Below are 17,873 nucleotides of genomic sequence, written 5' to 3'. Positions count from 1 at the left end.
GAGAGACCACTTTCCTTCTGAACCCGCCCGTTCGTCAGCTCTTGATTGTTACGACATACACTTTCTAAAAATTCATATCTGAACTTTCTGAGGTCAAGTGACCTACATTTACATTTGCATACAACCAAAACCCTGTTTGGCTCTCAGTGAGTCATTGCGCTTCACCTGTACTGCAGAGTGTGTGGTGCTTTTTTTTTTTTTTTTTTTTTTTTTTTAAGCTGAGTGGAAATTTCAAGTAGGGGTTATGAGACGAAACACCAAATGCAGCAGCATGGAAAACCCAGCAACCCAGAGATCAGGACTGGTGCAAGTAACCAGAAGTTTGTCTACACTTAAAATGGTAAGTTAGAACTTAAAGGTAGAAGCAACTTCTTTCACATTCTGCTGCTCATTTAAATATACAGTAGTTATGTGGGGGGTTTTTTGAATGACTGTCAGGTTTTGTTTTGGGTTTTTTTAATAACTATTCCCCAAAAAAAAACAAATAAAAACGCCAGTGCGTGGAACTTCCTTGGACTTTTTTTTTTACTGGGAGTGTTTCGACTCCTTTACTGGGAGTGTTTCAGCTCCGACTTCCTCGTGCGACCTCTCACTTCCCTAACAACAGCAGTGGGTGTTTGAATGGCCTTGCCAGGAAATGTGTTAAGAAGCACTGTCCAATTGCAGAGTGGAGTGACAACTTGGCTCAGAAAATGAGCCCCGTCGGAGGAGACGCACAGGAGCTCGATGACTCTGACCTGTTCAGATCCCGCAGGCGAGAACTATGGCGCCCGGAGGCTGGACCTGCTTCCTAACTGGACTCCTGTCTCTGGCGTGGGCTGCGGGCCACGGTGAGTACAGATCACCACACTATTCACACTAAGACAATAGCTTTTGACACAGGGGTGACTTGTAGAGCCAGACTCTGTGTCTGTAGAGCTAAAATGTGGTAAGATGCAATGCAGTTGTTTTGGATCAAAGGATTCGCTGACTCTGTGAAATCTAACTGATTTCAGTTTCAGTAGAGGTTGAAAAAAACCCAACAGTTTATCTTTTAGAGATGATTACAAAGAGCAAAAATGACAAAACTGTAAGAGATTTAAAGTCTCGAAGATGATTTTGTTTGCTAAATCATAAGCCAGCCGTACAAGTTTCCATCATAAGAGGCTAAGAGACTCGAGAAGACAGAAAGGTTTCGTGTGAGAACAGCAACATCTGTGGTTTCCTCTAAACCAGTTAAACAGCTCAGTCAGAAATCTCTTCAACAAATTACATTTTTTAAAATGTGATTTCAATGAATCGGCTCTTCAGCGAGCGAGTTTATCAGAAAAACGTAGTTTGAAAAAATGTTAGTTTTCCTCCCTACTTTTACGCTTTTGAAGAGAACAAAATATGCTGTTGGGTTTTGTTTTTTTTATCTCTATGTAGAGCGCCAAGAACCATCAGCTCTAGTTAGCTTTTAACACATTTATTCGCTCTTCCAGTGGAATGCAGAGATTCGCAGCAACGACTGTGTGAAACGTGACAAAATGACGATAAGCAATAAAGGATGAACGTGAATCGGTACGAACCGCAACCAACACTGTGCGTTTCTACACTAATTCGACCTTGTGTGGAAACACTGTGAGCATTCGCATGTATATTAAAATTATTCTTTTCTTTTATTTCCCACTAGACGTGAACATTCAGAGTATAGTGGAGCCAAAGTCAAATTGTTTGTTTGTGTGCACAGATTTGGCCAAGAATGCTGATTCTGATAACAGAGCACATCACTTTTAGACTGCAGGCTGTTCTTAGACTTTTAAAAAGTGGAACCGGAGTCATCAGACTCCTCTGCAAAGTAAACAGCTCGACGTTTTCTGTCCAGGCTCCTTAGACGAGGCCTAAAACTATACTCTCCTCTAACTCCTCCTGGTTTATCTCTGCAGCTGAAGGCTCAGGCCGCTGCAGGACGTGTTGAGCACCTTTTGTCACGCTGCCATTTTCTCCTGCTGCTCTCCGGTGATAATCTGTTCGCTCGCACTTCGTTTTCTCTGCACATAGAAAAAAGAAAACACACTTCAGAAAAAGTGTCCCCTGTTCTGAAAAGTGACATTTTTGGAAATCCTCTCCAGCTTTTCATGCGACACACCGTCGAGTTGAACTGAAACGCGTCGAAAACCTTTAGGAGTGGAAACGGACACTTTCAAACCAATCCCTGCTCAGACTCGTTCATTCTTATGCCTGACAAATGAATAAGTACAGTCGAGCAGAAATGAAAACCTTGTCGTTTAAACTGAATTTCGTGACTTTTGCTGGTTTCAAATGTTTTTTAGCTGAAGCCATTGATTACAGGCTGTAGTGGCGATTGTTTGTCAAACCAAACATCCAATAAAAAGTTCCATCCACCAGTATGAGGGACTGAGGTCCAGATTCTTCACGCAGGCACAAGAAGTTTAATGTCCAAACTTGTTGATTATCTTGGTTGCTTTTATTTTTCTTTTCAGCAAAACACTTATAACTTTCAAACTTTCCTTTGTTGCTCCTATCTACTTCTGTCTACGTCTGTCGCTCTGGTAAAAACCATAGGCCCCAAACCCAAATGCCTGCTGGTCCTTTACCAGGCCCCTACACTTATAGAAAGTGGATTGATCCACCACACTTCCTGTCTTTAGAAAACAAATAAATAAGAACAAATAATAAAAACAAAAGATAAATAGAATTGACAATTATTAACCTGCAAATAATACAAAAACTGGAAATGTAAAAATAAACTAACAAAATTCAAATGCATAAAGAAATAAAGAATAAATAGCTCCAACACAGGCATTTGGTAACAGCTCCAATGGATCTCAGTGTACATATGTATAAGTTAGAAAAAAATTTAAATAAAAAAGAGCTTTATATTTGTGGGATGGCACAATAGACACAGTCATCTACGACATCAAAAGGTTGTAGAAGAAACAAGGCAACACATGGTAAACCTAAAGGTTTCGAAAAGCAGACACAAACTGTTGAGTGTGGCTGCCGAGAAAATGACAAGGACACCATCCAGCTGAATGTGTGACATCAATCCTATTATTCCCCATGTCTGGAATAAGAACAACGACTTTAAATCACAAGCCGTACTTTCCGAACAAGACAGAAAAATATCCTCCAAATCCATGTGGACGGAGGTATTGTGGTCTGATGACACTGAAGGGGGAACAACTCTGTAGGAAGGATTTGGCGCAAGGTGAAACATTTTGCTTTTTGTGGCCATCATGCTCAATTCTTTCTGATCTAACTAGTGATTTTGTCAAAGAAATGACCCTTCAAATGACGATTTCGACCAGAGAACCCTCCAGGCTTTCGATTCGACTGCAAAGAGACGCCGTGAGTTTGATAAAGATCGACAAAAGTCTCACCTCACAGGAGGAAGGTTGTGGCGTGACCAGAGTGCAAAACTCCAGCTCACTTGGCGAGTCCAAACCGAGGTCCCACTTACTGAGACTACATGCCGAAATTCAATGAGTCTTTATTTAAGTGCTTCACTTATTGATGTGCACATTGGCCGACAACAATCAAGCTATTGCACGTTATTCTTTTATCTTTTTTTTTTCCCATCTCAGTTGCTTTTCAGTTAAATATTATGGGACGCTTTTATGTGAATGTAAAGTGGGAGGTATTGATTAGTGCTGTTTTATGAGGGGTGTGAACACTTTTAACTTAGAAGTCATGCTTTCTGGAAAGTAACAACAAGAAAATGAATTGTCTACAGCATATCAAAGTGCAATGAGGGATCCCCACTGCATATTCCTTTGCGGTTTTCAACGGGTTTCTGACATTACTGCAGCATTTCACAGTAGATACACACAAAACAAAACAAAATGTGTTAAACATTGGTGGGTTTTTGATATGGTTGAATTGGGAGGTGGACCACACCTAAACCCCAAAGGAGTTTTTTTTTTTTTCTTTATTGCCCCACCTGGAATGGAAAGTGGCCCAGAACGTCGTGATGGACAAACTGGTGTTACGTTTTAGGACTAGGCTGGTGGTTTTTGTGCCTTACCGTCTCTAGTTCAAACTTTTACATCCAGTGGTTGTTCAGAATTTAGCTGAAGGATTTCAGATTCGACGCACTTAAAAAAAACATTGTGGGATTTATTTTTGTACTTCTTTTCTTGGAGTTAGAAACCCCCACATTGTAGCGCAAATGCAAAACCACTCATCAGACCTTAACTAAGTTATTTTATAGCCACAGCAGATCATTTTAGCAAGACGCTTCCAAATTGATTGAAACCTCAACCTATCGAACTAGATCAACGGTTGCAGCTCATGTTTCTCAGGAGTTCGGTTATACGAACTTTTGTCGAGGATGTGGGTGTTTTGTTGTGTTTGTTGCGTAAGGAGCTGCGGATCAGCAAGGTGGCATTTGGGCAACAGCTGCCAATGATGTAATCCCTGTGGTTTTTCTAGTCGTCGTATGATTTATGTCGTAATAATAACCAGTAACTAATGCTTGGAGTCCCAGAAAAAGAAAAAAAAAAGCATATTCTTACACTGGTGAGTGCGTTCTTTGGTGAGGTGTTAAAGCCACATCAGTTTCTGTGTGTAATTTCCACTAGTGTAATATCATTTCTTACATCACTTGGCCCCACACCCACCCACACAAGTGTTGCACCTGCAGCCAAACTCTCAGTCCGTCAGAAACAAGGCCTTCCTGTACAGGTGTAAGCATACTGAGATTTAACTCATAAACTGTGGTGGGAATATTCCATCCGCCTTCAGTTGACTTCTTCTTTTTTTGTTTTTGTTTTAAACTCATTATGCATTAAAAACCTACACTGAATCAACCAGCTCTCTCACGCTGCCTCCGCTGATGGGCAAACGAGGCACAGACTTCAGAATCGACCTGCTGGCGCTCCACAGGAAGCGAGAACGACGTCAGCACGGCACGAAAAAAGTGGAAATTGTTCACACAGGAAGACTGCGATGTGACAAAAGGCAGCTTCGCATAAAAGTTGTGCAAAAAAAAAAAACCCCCCCCAAAAAACCCGAATATTTTCCCAAACAAACGGTTCTGTCTAAGACTTTCAGATGAGTAGAGCTCTCTGTAGGATACAGCCAGAAACGGTGAAAATGAAGGAACATTTCCTAGTCCGGAAACAGACAAGGAAAAATAATAATGACATGATCCAACGTATAACAAACAGAAAAAGAAATAGTACTACAACGGAAGTGGATAAGTTTGAGGAAAATGCAAAGAATAAGTGGATAGCTATGACATGCTATGTTCATTACAAATGATTTCTAATTTACAATATAACTAATCAAGACAAGCAATCACTTAACTTTGTTGGCAGCGCTTGTAAATATTATTAGGCAGCAGCGTAATAATTTTTTTTTTTTTTAAATCCAGAATAAAACATAATAAAACATGTTAGACTTGCTTTCATAAAGGAGGACGGGAGTGAAGGACAATTTAAGAAATCATTTGTGAGGCTCTGAATTGTGTTTGGTTTGTTCATTATTTCTGTCCTCTTTAGTTTCTATTCTTTCATTAGATCCGCCGAGTTTCTGCTCCTTTCTTAGTTACTCCAGTTTAACTACATTTTCATGTTCAGTTATTCTTCAGTGTTGGATCAGCTTCTGATTTGCCTTAGTTCAGTCCTTCAGTTTTTCTATGTTCCTTATGTCTGGTTTCTTGTTAGGGTTCGATTCATTTTCCCAGTTACCCAGTTTGTGGGCTCTCCCTCGCCCCCTGTGCCACTTTCTCTCTCTCTCTGCTCTGCAACACAACCGTTTCTAATCAGCCATCTCTTCCTTGTTTAGCAATCAAGCTCCCCACTATATATATATATATATATATATATATATATATATATATATATACTGTATATATACTGTATATATATATATATATATATATATATATATATATATATATATATATATATATATGTATATTTATATATATTTATATATATACTGTATATATATATATATATATACAGTATATTTACAGTATATATACAGTATATATATATATATAACTCATTCTCAGTCATTCCTTGCTGGATTCTTTTGTTAAATTCCTCCTACATGCGCCTCATTTTCCTGCTTCCTGTTTTTTGTTCCTGCTTGTGGTTCATCTGGATGCTTGTAATTTTTGTTTAATCATCACTTTACGATTAAAACCTTCAGCACCCACTCGACGTCTGCCTCTCTGCATATAAGTCAACTTCATCAAAACATGACATTATCAGTTATGATCATATCTGAGTAATACGCACTCTTTTTGCCTCATAATGTGTGTTTGGTTTCAGCAGTCGGCCGCTGCAGTGCAACGTGTTGTGTTGGTATTATAACAGGGTTTGTATTTTTGGGTTTGTTTTTTTTTTTGCTGTTTTGAGAACATCTGCAGGTCATGTACAGAGTTGTGCAATCCAGGGGAGAAACACAAGAACGAAGCAAACAGCCTTTATTACACAAAGTGAGGGGATTTTAGCAGCACCTTGTGCAGTTTACTGATGATTTACAGTCAGAACTGCACGAAGAAATGTATTTTTTAAAATCTTCTATAATGAAATCATGGCATGCAACAAAAAAGGTTGCAGTCAGTCAGATCAGAAGTTTAAAGTGGCAGTGGAGGATGCATGTGTAGGTGTCCGCAAGCAAAATGAACTTACAAGTGTTAACATATAATTGCAGAGACTCAGCAGGCCTCCAGGTGTGACACTTTTACGTGGGTTTACTTGAAAACCCAAGTAAATCCTCAACCTCACCACAAGGTTGGAGGCGACTGTGGCTCAGTGGCTTGAGGAGAGAAAGTTGTGAGTTCGATTCCAGCTGCCTCTCTTGGCACTTGTTTAGTCAGCCAGTATGCTGTCAGGTGGATTAATGTGTAACCGAGTCACTCTGAAAGCACTTTAAGTGTTCTGAGTTTCGTAAAGGAGCCAATACTGAACCGACATCACAAGGAATTAGCTGGAGAGTGTACACCAGATCATTAGAGTCTATTTATTTCTCACTGTTTCTCCTGCATTTGGTGGCTTTTCGAGATGCATGTTGCATCAAAAATATGTTTTCCCAGGTCTCGTTCTAGCAATGATGGTTAGACTTTCCATGTTTAACATATCAGATAAATACGTTAAACATACGTTAATCGCTTTTGTCTGATTGTAGTTTTTTTTTAGTGCTTGTTTTGGTCACTAGTCAGACTCTACAATTCTGCAACTTCCAAAAGAGATTCACAGTAAACATAAAGCCCAAAAGTTAATGGAGAAAAAAAAAACAACAAATCACTTTTACATCATTCAGTGACTTGTTGCGCAATTTCTTCTTTATGTGTTTAACACGGGTCATCTGTCTTGTGAGTTGTTTGGTCATTTTCTCTTTCTTTTTTGTATGCATGTTTGATCTGATGGGTTTTTTTTTTTTTTTTTTTTTTGCTTTTGTTCCTTTTGTCAGAAATTGTGTTTGTCAGGTTTGGACATTCTAGCATTTCTTTGCTGTCATTCCTGGGCAGCAAAAACAACAAAGTTCCCCACAGAAAAGTGGCCATGGATAATAGAATATGTTTGTTCTTCCTCTGTATGTCATTTTGTAATTGTTCGTGCATTTTGGAAACATGACATTTTGTGTTAAAGCAAACAGCGCCATGTGGACCTTTGACATTTCTTGGCAGGTTTACACTTAATCAAGTACCTGGAGGCTCTCTGCATGTGTTGCTTACGTGTCCGGAAACATCTTCACTGTATTTTTATTATATTTTTAACAAAATTTACAGCAGGTAAAGTGTTCAAATAAGCCCAAATCTGTCACAAAAGCAAACAAAAGAGGAGCATGAAAATGGCTCTGAAAATGCAACATAAGCCACTAAAATGCCACTTTATTCCATCCGTAAACATGCGATATTTGATTAAACAAAAACGGCCACAATAATCAGCTCGAAATGGATTTGGCTTGACGGTTGCGTCTGTCTTAAATGACCGCAGCAGCGCCACCGTGTGGCCAGAAGAGTAAATGAAAAAAAGTGAAACGAGGATTAAACTGAACTAAACTTTACTGAACTAAAAGAAGGAACAGAGCTTAGCTGAATTTACCTCAGTTATATAGAAATAAATGGATACGTTTGATGCATCAATGATCCTTGGCAATAAATCTTGTGGACTGCAGTTGATATTTGCAAGGAATAAATAATGTATTATTATTATTATTATTATTATTATTATTATTATTATTATTATTATTATTATTATTATTATTATTATTATTATTATTATTCATGCAGCACTCGGTGACAGATTTTTATTTTTTATTTTTTGTCTGTGCACTGCCTGATTCAGACCACCAGGGGGAAGCAGACACCTACCACGTGAGTGCCGGTCACTTGTTTCTGCTGAGTTGCCAGATTGCTGACGCTCATTCCGAGATAAAGTGGAGCAGAGGGGACGGGGGGGATGGGAGCCTCCCCGCTGGGGTGGAGGTCAGAGACGGGTCGCTGTGGTTTCTACCCGTGCAGATGACTCACAGTGGAAGCTACGTGTGTGAAAAAAGGTCAGACAACACATACACGTTTATACATCGATCCTGGACTGGCTGGAAAATCCTGACAGGAATAAGCTCTACAGAAGTGTTTTCTTTTTCTGTAGGAATAAAATGAAACCATCAAAAGGACGATTTAGAGTTTTAGTGTCCGGGTCGAGCTGTCCTGATCCAAGTGAAGAGATTTTGGCTACAAAGGAAACAAGTGAAGGTCTTCCGTGCAAACAGAACGAGATCTTCAGACTGAGTCTCCCAAGGAAAATACGATGGACGAAGGTTTTTATTTTATTTTATTTTATTTTTGTTTAGTTTTTCTGTTGTAAAATGTTCACACATCACTGGCTTTGTAAGTAGTTATCAATGACAAAGAACGCAGTAGGAAGTGAACAGAAAACTTTGATGTCAGCAGAAGTTCAAAGGTGAAAGTTGTTTCATAACTGCGGCTGAAAGCAAAGCTGTGATTTGTGGTATTTCCCCCCACACCCCCCCCCCCATCATGTCTGATGGTTCCTGACTTAACTAGCGCAACACTGCCCCCTTTTGACACACCTTGTACAATGCATCTGCCTTAACAAGCAACATGTACATGCAGTACAGTTATGCAGACGTTACAGCCTCCGTACACCTGCTCACATTTAGTTACCTTACAGCTACAAATTTACAAGTATTTCCAATATTTTCTTTTTTCAATGAAACGCACATCTACATCCTGAACGTTTTGTCCGTTGTTCTAAGCAACGTTTAGGGCTTTTATCCTGATGTGGGTTGATCCTCCCTCAAGTCTTTTGTAGCCACTAACTTGTATTTATTTATCTCTTTTTGTCATACGCTCAACGCTGCTGCCATATTTCACCATAAGATATTTGCCATGTTCCCTTCATGGCTGGTAGCAGACTGAAAACAGAGCCTCTTCAGGCCCTGTAACTAATAGGTCTTATGTTTCTTCCCAGCCTCTTTCTTATGGTTCTATCAGGAATACTTACTATAACTGAGGCAAATAAGGTCTTGTAGACGATGTAGCGGTTTCTTTTTGAACCTCCTGGATAAGTCGCCATTATGTCCTTGGAGTGATTGACTCAAGTCTTAAAGCATTGTGACCTTTTCCAGACTGAATGACGCTCAATGACTTTGTTGAATTTCTTTAGAGGACCATAACATGTTGCTTTTGTAGATTTTTTTATTTTTTATTTTTAGTCTACTGTGATTTACTGACTCTGCACTTCTGGCAATAGCCCACCCAGGGTTTGGCTACTAAATGAGGCTTACTCCAGCTAAATCATGGCTTAACATAATGAACCTCTTCACATCAGACCATCCAAGGTTTTGCCTAGCAAAACATTTCATCGTTTTAAAACTTTTTTGTGTGCTCTCTCAAAAATTAGCTTGAGATTTAAAAAAATAATAATAATAATTTCTTGATTTTTTTTTTTTTATCAAGTTGTATCTTTGGGGCAGTCAGCATTTTACACGCTCTGTGCTGCAGTCAGAATCATTTCAGCTCAGAAAATCAACAAGAAAAAAAGAGACTACTCTCTCAAAATGCCTATCTCAGTCTTATAAGAGCACATTTCTGCTGAGATAAATGTTCCTTTGTGATTTTAAACTCTTAAATCGCTTTTGCAATCAGTAAAAAAAAATAAAAGAAACGATACAATTTTTCGTCAATCTCCCCAACAACAACAACAAAAAAAGAAGAATGCATTTTGTTTGTTTTGTGCTCAGGACTGTCAGCAGGTGCAGTCGGATGGAGAGCCCGTCCATCCGAACACAAACGGCCTCATGAGGCTGGCGGCCGTTTCGGAGGCAGATGCAGGAAAGTACACGTGCCACGTAGACGTTACTGTAGACGGCCGGAATTACACCGCAGCACGCAGCGTCCAGATGACTGTCAAAAATGGTACTGTGCATCTCCAATTTGGACGGTCAAAGTGAAGGATTTTTGTGATATGAAAATAGCTTTTTTTGAATTCATTTCAGAATTCAGTCTTGTTTTGCAAAAGGTCTGTTTTGTACCCCACTCTGTGACTCGACAGCACCTGCCCACTGTGTGTCTCTTCAAATTGATCAGATTGTGAGAACAGATTTTTGTTCCCTGCTCTCCTCAAATGACCCCACAGATGTTCCTGCAGACTCAGACCTGAAAGCCTTCAAAACATGAATTTTGCTTAGCAACAATCCATCGCTGTTTGATTTGCCCGAACACTTTGATATCAAAATCAAACGCCCAAAGTGACTGACTAGTATTTGGGTCTATTTCATCACCGCCACGTCAACTTAAACTCCCAAAAATGAAGTGGCCACCGTGTTTCAGCGTTCTTTTGGTGATTCATTTTGTGCCAGACGCACCTTTTGATGCCGGTCACAGTTCCAGTTTGGGTTTCTTCTAAGGGCGAGAAGATTTCTGACATGTAAGCCTGACTCCTTAGCCCAGACAGACGGACAAACAGACTACTGACATACAGACAGGGGCGGCCATTGTTCCATGTAGGACACACAAAGGACTGGCAGAAACCCCAGCAGCTCCTGTAGTGTCTCCAGTTTTTCATTTGTTTCGGTAATATCACTCATGTTTTCACCAAATCCTGATATCTGTCTTTGCCGCAACAGCATAAATACTGTTGTATTTTTATATAAAGTGTTGTACTCTCTTTTTTTTCTGTTTCTTGATTTAATTTTCAAATTGATGTGGTTGCAGGCACTCCGGAGATCTTTCCAGAGATTCATGTTGTGAGGCCCAAAAACGAGGTGGTCATAGTTGAAGTGGGTGAGTAAACAAACAACAGCGACCCCAATGCATTCTGATTTCTAACTTTATTGTTTTCATCAGTCTTTGTTCCGTGCGTCCCTTGTTTTGTTGAGTTTTGGCTTCCGCGAGTTGGTGGCAGAGCAGATTTGTCATTCGTCTTCTGCTTGGTTTGTTTGCCACTTTACTGGACCACCAGGTAAGAGAGCAGAGCTGCACTGTAAGGCCTACACCGGCTTCAGTGAGGACGAAGAGATTTTCATGTACTGGACCATCAACGGGACATACTCTAGCGACATCAGCGGGCTGGTCGAGTCCTGGAAATTGTGAGTCTCTCCGTCTTCCCATGTTGTTGTGGTTTAATCTGTCGAGCCGGATAGGGGCTGTTGGCTAAAGGAGTTGAACACGAGGAAATGTTGAGAACCCAGAGGACACCACACCAGTCGTCGTTTTTCAGTCACGGGTCAATCTACTCACCATCGTTAGACGTATGAGATGAAATAAACACCAGGCTCTTAAAAACAAGTCAAAACAAAAGCATCAGGAACATTTCCCATGTGCCGCAGTCACACTATTGCCACTTGTCTTGCATTTCAAAGGTAAAGAAACATAAGCTGCTTTAGTAAACAACATAATACCTTGTCTGCTTAATGTCATTTGATCTCAAGCTAAGCCTGGCTATCCCCGAGTTTTGACCCATGCCAAAAATTTCTGCATGACGAGTGTCGAAGCTTGTACTATACAGTGGCTTGCAAAGGGGGTTCATACCCCTCGAACTTTTCCATTGTTGGTCACACTATTGCCACAAGCATGAATATATTTCATTGGAATTTAGTGTGAAAGACCAACAAAAAGTGGTACACAATTGTGAAGTACAAAGAAATTTATTTTTATAAACATTATATTTTGATTTGTGGCTGCTTTGTGACAAAATATGGAAAAGTTCTAGGGGTATGAGTATCTTTGTAAGCCACTGTATATCAGGAATTTACACAAGTGTTGCTTAGATGTTACAGCAACAACCCAGTAATAATATAATTTAACCTCCTGCTAAGGTATGCCGACTCTCTGTCTGCGCTGATGAAGATTTACTCGCCTGGCCTTAATAAATGCTTGAAAAGGCTCCGAATGATCACAGCCTTTCTGTCCACTTTCTGATTGATTTGGTTCCTGATATTCCCTTTCAACGTTGAGTTTTCATCTTCAGATGATCAGTTTGCTTAAAAACCCAGCCACAACTGAAAATATCTCCAATTTTGCCTTTTATATTCCCAAACACACACAACATACTCAACAGGGGTGAATGAAAACGACACGCGGAGATGCGTTAAAGACACGACTTAAAAGACAAAAGTTGTTGCACAAAACATGCTTCAAGCGTGCTGTACACGGCAGCTTAAGAAACAGCTCTGTAGTCAGTGACTATTACGGTTCATATTTTTAAGTGACAGATTTTTTAAAATGTCTTTTCTAGTATCCATGAAAGAGGCAAAGTATTTGGTGAGTCCACTCTGTCCATCGCTACAGTTCGAAACGAGTTCCTGAACGTCCCCATCCATTGCCACATCTCAAGCCCGGTGGAAGTGAAGGTCGGAGAGGCCCGGCTCCAAGAAGGTATTTTGCTCGAAGCGTCTCGGATACGCAAAGCCATCGCTCTGTGTCCGGTCTAACCAGAAGCTGTGTTGACTCTTGTTTACATGCTGTTGAGTAACCACTTGTGTTTGTCTGCCTTGTTTCCTCAGCTGACCCAACTGAACGCAACACGTTCTACATGATCGTGTCTCTCTGGCTCTCTGCCCTCTTTACCATCCTGATCCTGACGGCCTTCGTCCTCGTCTGCAAAGTCAACCTCTTCTTAGCGTACAGGGCACTGAAGACAGTGTTTTCCAAACAAGGTGAGCAGTTCTTCTTGTATCATACAGATTTTTACATACAGTGCGCAAAAAGACATGTAGCCATCTTCTCGCACTGTTGGACTAAACTTTATATTTTCTTTAAGTCAGTTAGGCTGAACAAAACCACATGTACTTGCCAAATGACAGAATTATCCTAGGATATTCCTCTACCACCTTATTCAAAATCAGGAATTTGAACATATTAAGAATATTAAGTTCTTCAGCAATTTGGGAAAGCCCAGAGGACTCTTGATAAGTTTAGTTGTTTAGCCGCAACAGAGTCAACATTTTAAGTGGCCATCATAAAGCCTTGATCTCAGTAGAGTGGAAATTTAGCGGGCAGAGTTGAAAAGGTGTTTGAGAGATACAAACCCGACTCAATTACAGCAGCTCTGTCAGGAGGAGGAATGGGCCAAAGTCCCAGCAAACTGTAGTGGGAAGCCGACCCGAGTCGTAGAGTTTAAAAGGAAATTCAGACAAATATTAAAAGGAACGAATCTAAACTTCTGGATTTGAAGAAAGTGAAAGATATATCTCTTATCAGTCTGGCATTCAGTGAATATAAATTACTTTTGGCAATCCTTTTTTTTTTTTTAGTTATGACTTATTTCTAATTTTTAACACAACAGTGAACGCCACACACAGACACTCAAGTAATGACACGAAATGTTAATGTGAGTTATAAACACGAATCAATACATGACAAAACAAAAGCCAGAGATAAAAACAAAGCACACACACACAAAAAACACAGAAAATGTTTTCATATTGAAGAAGGTGGATGAATAAAAAATAGAGAACAGAGGTTACAGAAAATAAACAAAAGATTAACTTTAAGAAATCAAATGAAATGGGGCTTAATGTTTTCTGTTTTACTGTAGTTGTTATGAGCGTCAGATAAAGGGCGTACGCTGCTATGGAGGTGAGGGAAGCAAAACCGCTGGGGTCACATCGAGTGTCAAAGACGTAGCGTGGTCCAAATGACCAGATTCTTGAACACGTGGCTTCAGATCCTTTGAGAGAATATCTTGGTAGTGCTAAAAACAGGACACGTTTAGTCGGACTTAATGTCATTCAGTGAAGGGGGAAAAAAGCAGTTTGTTTTTATTGCACAGCTGCAGCAAAAATAGCCATCGACTTGACAACGATCACTCGTTGTTCTCACAGTTCCGGATGGGAAACTTTACGACGCCTACGTGAGTGTCGGTCAGTCGGCCATGCTGAGTTTGGACGGCGTGGCCTGCTTTGCCCTGCGCCTCCTGCCAGAGGAGCTGGAGCAGAAACACGGCTACTCCCTGTACATCAGAGGACGGGACGACCGCCCTGGAGAAGGTCAGGAACCACAAAAATACCACATCATGGGAAAGGAGAGCTTACTAGTAATAACTAGTCTGTAATTCGGCAGGATACTTCCTTCTAAAAGTGCAGCTTCTTCCAAAATCTCCCGTTTTGTGCGATTGCACCCAGAAAACTACGACAGCTGTTGCCGTGTCTGGGTTCGACCGCTTGGTCACGACTTGCGTTTCCCGTCTTTAATGTCTTACAGCGATCCACGACGTCATCTCTGCCGCGGTGCGCCAATGCCGCCGACTGCTTATCGTCTTGTCGTCTGCCGGTAAATCAAAGGAGACGGCGCAGTTCTGGGAGAATCCCAACCAGCTCACGTACGAGCAGAAAGTGGGCCTTCATGACGCTTTGATGCGAAACGATCCTAAAGTTATTCTGGTGGAAGTCGGTAAGGGCCAACAGCCTTCTCGGTTGAGTTTTGTGAACGTTAAATCTGCAGCATGTAACTTTTATTAAAAATATGGTTAGTTTTTTTTAAAAACTGTCACTATGTTGTGACAGTTTGATATGAGACCTCCTCCCTGAGCTTCAGACATTAATTCAGACTACTGCCTGTCTGAAAAAATGCACCGCTCCGGACCAAAAACAACCAATCAGAGCCAGGAGGAGGATCTTAGCGCTGTCAATCATCCTCATGTACTCATTGCTCAATGCTGACTGAGTGTTGGCTGCGCTGCTGTGTCCGTAGCCCCTCCCCTCCCACTCAGCATACACACAAATAGCTCTCTCACCCCGTGTACTGCCACACATCACCGTAAAACTTCCACACTAGTAGTTTGAGGCATCGTGTAGCGCTGAGGATACTGCGTGAGTCCAGGGCGAAGGCGACAGCTCATCCACAGGCCGCCAGGCCCACTGGGGAATTCCCCGGTTAGCCCGTATGCCAGTCCGTCTGCCCCTCGCCCCCTCAAATTGCTGTGATTTTGCCAAAAAAAACTGTGTGAGTAAGACCCAGAGACACATAAAAGCTGATTCTGCTCAGCCAAGAGACACAACCAATTCTGCTGCTGCTGCAGTGTGAGGGTGTGCGTGTGTTTGTCTGTTCCGAAACCAGACAGCTCTTCATCGAAGCCACGTCTTTTGATATTTATGATCAGGTCCTAGTGAGACATTTGAAGTGCAGCTTAAATCAGAAGAATGAAAAGACTGCAAAATTATACCAGTTATTTCTAGTTTCTAGCACAAATGTTTTAGTGCATTTGAAATTAGACAAAACTAACTTCCAAGCAGCTTTTCAGCAACGTAACAAGCAATGCTTGTTTTAAGTCAATAATTTCATAATTCTGATGAAAAACTGTTTCCACTGGCAGATTATTTTGCTTATGGGAAAAATGTCTTGTTGTTTAGTGAATTATCTGCCAGTGGAACTAGTACATTTTCATTGATATTGAGGAATTATTGACTTAAAACCAGTTTCCATAGCTTGCCGAAAAGTTAAGATTTGTCTTATTTCAAGTGTGCTAAGATATTTGCAATTAAAACTAGACCAGAAATACTAGGTAAAATTTTATTGTTTTTTTTTTTTGCAGTGTGCATCTAAAAAACGAGAAACTAATGTTTTAGCCTCAACAAGTTGCTGCGATAAAGTTAAATTTTCTACGTTTCCACTCGTGCGACACGACTTTAACGCCCTCCGGCGTTGAGATCAGACCGATTTCTAATCTACACGTCAATAACCGCTCACTCCACGATTAACAAGAAGCTCTCCATCGCAAGACAAAGAACGAAGGTTTCTTCTTAAATAATTGGCCTATCATACATTAGTAATCAGTGAAGGTTTCATTGTTGGCGCTTTTTGCCCACATTAATAGAGAGTAATTCCTAATCTTTTCTTTTAAGACTTCCAAAAGCTGCTTCCCACATCTACTATGTTCCATGAGGGGGGAAAAAAAGGCACAAAACAAAGCGACTCTGATCAGGCTCCATGTTTTGACTTTTGAAATGGTGTTGCTGTCAATCTGACCCTGGCCTGGCTTACTATGATGCGTTCACCGACTGTAAAAAAAAAAAAATCTAGGATTTTTGAGCGTCTCACCGATCAGACTCCAGTCTGAGCGCGGCATGTTGTTGAAGCTTCAGCAAACTTCATTAGACCAAAATGTTCTCAGAGCAAGAAACTGCTGTTTTAGCTCACGGCTTGAGAAGAATCAGATAACTTCTCTCAATGCATGAAACCAAGCATCTCTAGTTCCTGTGTAAGATCCTCAGATAACAAATAAAGCGACTGCCAACACGCGCTTTATGTTTTTGGAGACTTCTGAGCCTCTTCATTCAGATTTTACCAAGTTAACATGAATTGCTCCCAGACCTTTCTGGTTGGAGGTAAACTCTAAACCAAAAGGAAACCGGAAGCCTTTTAAAAGTGCATAAAAACATTTCAACACACCAACACTCACGCACTCGCCTCTGTTCTCTCCTGCCAGACGGTCCGGTGGATTACAGTCAGCTGCCGGAGTCACTGCGCTACATCAAGCGGACACAAGGAGCTCTGGAGTGGAAAAGCTCGTTTGTTGAAACCAACAAACTGACTCAGATGTACTTGAAAAGCAACTTTTGGAAGAGCCTGCGCCGTCACATGCCAGCCGCACCTGCAAGGAGGCCGCAGAGCATCGCTTGAAGCGGTGAACGTACTTTGATTTGTCCGGAAGGCTTAAAGATGGCATCCATCAGAATCTTCAGTTGTCAGAAGTCTCGGTCCTGAAGCCGTCCACACGCGGGGACTAAACAACCTATGCTTTTATAAAGTGAAGAACATTTCCTGAGCTGAGCTGTGTTACTTTCCTTGTCTTTGGTGTTGTTTTGAAGCATCTCAGATTTCTTTGACTCGAGCTGATTCAGTTTGTAGGGCTCCATGAAAGCTCTTTCTATACTTGTTCCCAAACTCAAATCTCTGGCCAATGAAGTCCAGAGATTTGAGTTCCTCTTCACAAATCGAAGTGAATGACAAAAATTATAACGGAGCACTTTTACAATGAACAGCATGCCAGTTGCAAGGATTTCTTGACAATATTTTGGTAGTTAATGCTTTTTGTGTTGCTAACTAGCTCAAACTGTCGCACACGGCGAACTACCAGCTACTGCACAGTTTTTATACAAACTCTGTTGCACTTAATTGCTTCAGAAGATGAAACGCATTCATTAAGATAAGTTGATACATTTTAAATAATCAGTTTTATTTTTTTTTTTAAAGAAAATTAGCAGTTCGAACCAGCCTGGCCCTGTGAGAAGCAGTAAATGCCCCCATGGTGGCGATAAGTGCCAATAAGCATTTCTGATAGCGATCAATGAGTCTTAATATCACTATGAGGGAAATTTGACCCACTCTTCTTTGCAGAATTTTTTTTAATTTCAGCTGCATTGGAGGGTTTTCAGACATAAACAGTATATTTTTGTCGTCAAGA

General features: G+C 40.7%; 1 protein-coding gene across 3 annotated transcripts; it reads left to right on the top strand.

The window, feature by feature from the left end:
• The first annotated feature begins 280 nt into the window (after window positions 1-280).
• Window positions 281-17,429, top strand: LOC102235704 (interleukin-1 receptor type 1-like). 3 transcript variants are annotated; one of them, XM_023337482.1, is made up of 12 exons: window positions 281-340; window positions 667-830; window positions 8,289-8,499; window positions 8,595-8,763; window positions 10,210-10,384; window positions 11,183-11,251; window positions 11,430-11,556; window positions 12,705-12,844; window positions 12,973-13,125; window positions 14,293-14,457; window positions 14,672-14,860; window positions 16,896-17,429. In XM_023337482.1, the coding sequence occupies exons 2-12, from the start codon at window positions 764-766 to the stop codon at window positions 17,087-17,089; spliced, it is 1,659 nt and encodes a 552-aa protein (XP_023193250.1). In that variant the 5' UTR covers window positions 281-340; window positions 667-763; the 3' UTR covers window positions 17,090-17,429. The 3 variants fall into 3 exon arrangements, with proteins under 3 accessions (XP_023193250.1, XP_023193251.1, XP_023193249.1); XM_023337481.1 differs by lacking the exon at window positions 281-340 and having other exon boundaries at window positions 616-830; XM_023337483.1 differs by lacking the exons at window positions 281-340; window positions 14,672-14,860 and having other exon boundaries at window positions 615-830.
• Window positions 17,430-17,873: the final 444 nt, after the last annotated feature.

This window comes from Xiphophorus maculatus, chromosome 7, assembly GCF_002775205.1.
Source record: "Xiphophorus maculatus strain JP 163 A chromosome 7, X_maculatus-5.0-male, whole genome shotgun sequence".
In the NCBI taxonomy this organism is placed as follows: Eukaryota; Metazoa; Chordata; class Actinopteri; order Cyprinodontiformes; family Poeciliidae; genus Xiphophorus; species Xiphophorus maculatus.
Note: the sequence above shows the minus strand (reverse complement) of the source record. Positions and strands in the feature narration are given on the sequence as shown.